This window comes from Sceloporus occidentalis, unplaced genomic scaffold, assembly GCF_023333645.1.
Source record: "Sceloporus occidentalis isolate IW3139 unplaced genomic scaffold, rSceOcc1.0.p SCAF_81, whole genome shotgun sequence".
NCBI lineage: Eukaryota > Metazoa > Chordata > Lepidosauria > Squamata > Phrynosomatidae > Sceloporus > Sceloporus occidentalis.
In genome coordinates this window covers 1598714-1602689 of record NW_028317061.1, presented here as the reverse complement: position 1 = coordinate 1602689, position 3976 = coordinate 1598714, and the positions used below count along the sequence as shown (strand labels likewise).

The window sequence follows — 3976 nt, the reverse complement described above, 5'->3', positions numbered from 1 at the left end:
AAATACAGGCGGTACCCATGCATGTGGGGTGTTGCTGTACTTGGGGGTGGGGGCTTCATGAGTTGTTTCCGTACATAACTCAGGAAAGAAATCCTAATGAAATACAGCATGTATGTTAACAGAGGGAAAAAAACGAAACTTCACTGCAATGTTTGACGGAGCCCCCCCCCCCCCGCTAGCTTTGGGGTGTCATCTTTCAAAAGAATATATACTTTTGTTTAACAGTTTTGCTTTTTCTAGCTGTATTGGGGCCACACTCAAAGGATATTACATTGATAAAAAACTGGTTTGAAAAACAATATCTCCGTAACTACCAAATAAATGGAAATAGCAGGCGGGTGACGTCTTCCCAAAGTTAGGACAGATCTCCTTCCCATAGGGTCTGGGGTGTTTGATATTATTGATAAGGCCAGGGAAGCGCAGACCGATTACGTGCGTTTTAATAAAGCATTCCCTGTAGGCCTCAATGGCCACTGACGTAATTAATCCTTTCGGACTGATACGCAGGTAACAGCACAAAAGCCTCAGATAACGTGCCGGTCTGTCAGCGCTTTAGGGTATGGAAGGGGTACGGATGTTATATAAAGCGGGGCTGGGGTCCGAACACCGGCTTCCAGCCTCTTCCCTGGACAGGGTTATTCTCAAATAATTTATAAACACAATATGTGCAAAGCGGCCCCATTCGGTGCAGATAACGGGTGCTGGCGCTACTCCCCGCCAAGCGATTCACGGTTATCATAATAAATCTACACCGGTCTTCACAAACACTAGAATCCGGATACCGCTACGTCACAGGAAGTGAACTCCTGCTGGTGGAACGCAAAAGCGGAGTGGCCTACTTCCGGGTGTCTGCTGTAACTTCGGCTGTGAAGTGGCGCGGGAGGTCCTTGAGTTGGCTGGACCCGGGCATGGCGGGACTGAGCGCCCGGGAGAAAGCGGGCTGCCGGCAGCTGTTCGAGCAGCTCGACACTAATGACGTGCTGTCCTTAGCGGAGACGGTGACCAACCGTATGATCCGGGTGTTCGGCAGGGAAGGTCAGAGTCCCGGGGAGAGTGGGGGGGGGTCTGCTGAGGGGGCCGAGAGATGTCTAGTAATCATACACCCTGAGTAACGGACGGGCACAACCCACATTGGCGTCTCCCTTTTTAATATAAAGGGTTAAAAGTGTCCAGCTCGGTACCTCTAGCAGGAGATGGATTGATATTCCGCGAACTCTCTGCCAGGGATCTTAAGACACTTTATAAAATAATTCTAGAATGTTTGTCACTTTAGGAATACTTCCTCGCTTTCTTAAACTCGGCTCATTATCATCAAACGCAGTAACGTAGAATAAGCCCTTACCTCTTCTGATGGTAGGCTGCTCCATTTATCTAGCACCCTCAGAGCACAGCCACTGGAGGAGTTAGGAGCGCTGAAAAAATAATTACAAATTGTAAATAATGCTCTGTAGCCTTAACTGCTAAACGTGTGATATCCTCAGCCCCTTATTAATGAACAGCAGCGTTAACGTAATATAATTGGCCTGCCTCGGCAGGTATAAGGAGCTTGTTTACTGAAAACCTAAGCGATGATGCCATAGGACGTTGCACGTAACCCCGGGTAAACATCTCTCTACAGCGTGTTTTATTTGTATAGATAAGGCAGGGGCGAACAAATATGTAATAGATCTAAACGTATGCAGCGAAGAGGATGGAGTGAGACCCTGAAATGAGAAGTATGAAAAGAAACGTCACGCCATTAAGGGAAAAAATCTACTTTATTATAAAAATAAACATGTAATATACATTTATACATACACACCTGCACACACACACACCCGCGCACACATACACACCCACACACACACACACTGTACGCCCAATTTTAAGAGCTTATGAGAGATCTAATGCAAACGTTGTGCAAAGAGCCCACAGATCTCTTCCTGCGTTCCTGTGTATTTTATACATTAACATAAGGCAAATACTTTAATGTAACAACGTGCAAAGGAGTCCGCGATTACGATCTGGACTGGGCTCCTGTATGTCAGTGAGCGCTTCAAGCTTGGTACTAACAGGGTGTAAACTGTAGGGAGACCGCGTTGGCGTTTTGCTACTCGGCGATGTGAATGGAGTAACACAGAATTTGACTGTCGGTGAACTCTCTGGCCCATCTAGTCTGCCTGTTTTTGACTTAAATATTTTCGGCCAGTCCTTGTTCTCGTGTTAGATTCCGGATTGCCAGATCCCTATGAGATGTGTGTTTAAACCCCTGACTCTGTTGGCCTCTACCGCTTCTTGCATCGGTATTCCCGTGGGGCAGGTTTCATTTTAAAGCACCCTTACTTATTTACTTTGTTTTATTTTCTTACAGAAGCCATTGATGCGATATTAACATACAGCCAGAATGCCACAGAACTCCTTAAGCGCAGAAAGGTTCACCGAGAAGCAATTTTTAAGTATCTAGCCGCCCAGCTGATCACTGTGCCTCCATCAAGTGAAAAGAATCTGCTGATCCAGCGGGTTATCGAGCACTGGAAGGATCCGGTTATCCGACAGAAACCTCCTACTGTATCAGAGGTGAGAAGCGGGCATGACACCCTTTCGTAATCAACAAACATTTTATTAAAGGGACCCCCAGTCATCAAATGGCATTTAATGCCCTGCCGAATCCCCCTATGCATTGAATCCTCCTGTGCGCCTCAGATCCAGCTGTTTGTGCCTATGTGGCATACGCACCTCCTGAAAGCTCCAGCCCCCCCCCCCCCAGTGCATGTATAGAAAGCAGTCCCATTGGTTTCAGAGTGCTTTTCTGCCACTTGATTGGCCTTTTTAAGACGTGACATGAAAACAGAGCGCTGCACTTCAAATGTGGGGCTGCAACTTCTCCTATTTTTATCACAGTATATTTTATTGTTCTCTAGATGTCACTGTAAACGTCATGTGTGCGTAAAAAAGATTAATTGGTAATGTAAGCTGAAAAGGATTTATAGTATTCTAGCAATTTCTCTGGTTCTTTGTTTATAACAAAGTTTTTTTTATTTGTTAATTGCATATGTCCTTTCCTAGGCTTTAGAGGGATCCACTTTAAGTATTTTAGCCCCTTTTACTCGTAGTACTATGGTAGTATCAGTGTAGGGAGGGGGGGTATCAGACCCCCTAGTTATCTTTGCGACATGTGTTGGGCAATTGTCTCACAGAATGAATGCTTTACGAGTTATATGAAGGGGTGTTTTCTGTTTGCAGGCAACGAAAGAAGCCAAATCAAACATCGGGTCACTTGACTGTCAACTACTTGGAGAGCAATTTTGCAAATGGTTCTTCCAGCTCCTCAACTCTCAGAACCCAGTACAGGAGCAACAAAAGGGCGACTGGGGACCTCAGCACTTCTGGGAGAATGCAGTCCTTAAGTTTGCATATAGTACAACCGAGTCGAACATGGAAGAATATAACGGAGCCCACATGGCGAGCTTACGCCTGCTTTCGCTTGCCCGAGAGGAGAGACTGCTCTTTCATCCTAACCTTGATACCAAGGGCTTAAAATGTGTAACTTCTCCTCATGGACTGGTGGTGGTAGCAGTTGCTGGGACAATCCATAGAAACAATGTATGTCTGGGAATCTTTGAGCAGATATTTGGACTTATTCGCTGTCCGGTTGTTGAAAACTGGAAGATACGTTTTGTTAATCTTAAAGTTTTGGGACAGACCAGCTTGGGGGGCTCTCCAGAGTCACTCCCTATGCCTTCCATTCACTACCAGACAGGTGAATTGGAGAGATTTTATAACTAAAACCTGTTTTTACTAAACACACAATTACATTTTTGTTAACGACGTCACGCAGTATATGCAAGTCTGCTTGGATTCTAAGCATTCATTTTAATTTTTTTAAATGTATAATTTCCCAGGTTGATTTGACTGTAGAATTGTTGGGAAAACGTTTTTTTTATGTTTGATTTTCTCTTTTTATTTGAGATATCTGAAAGGCACTGTCCTTATTCTT

The 3976-nt window shown here is 44.9% G+C and overlaps 1 protein-coding gene across 1 annotated transcript; it reads left to right on the top strand.

The window, feature by feature from the left end:
* Positions 1-908: 908 nt before the first annotated feature.
* On the top strand, positions 909-3765 carry LOC149285306 (uncharacterized protein C3orf38-like). Its single transcript, XM_089495543.1, has 3 exons — positions 909-1035; positions 2351-2547; positions 3223-3765. The coding sequence occupies exons 1-3, from the start codon at positions 909-911 to the stop codon at positions 3763-3765; spliced, it is 867 nt and encodes a 288-aa protein (XP_089351669.1).
* The last annotated feature ends 211 nt before the right edge of the window (positions 3766-3976 follow it).

Bases quoted from the DNA above. Each gene is read 5' to 3' on its own strand.
- LOC149285306 (XM_089495543.1), top strand. From the start codon at position 909: ATGGCGGGACTGAGCGCCCGGGAGAAAGCGGGCTGCCGGCAGCTGTTC. The intron at 1,036-2,350 runs GTCAGAGTCCCG...ATTTTCTTACAG, and splicing joins CCGGGTGTTCGGCAGGGAAG to AAGCCATTGATGCGATATTA. The intron at 2,548-3,222 runs GTATCAGAGGTG...TTCTGTTTGCAG, and splicing joins TCCGACAGAAACCTCCTACT to GCAACGAAAGAAGCCAAATC.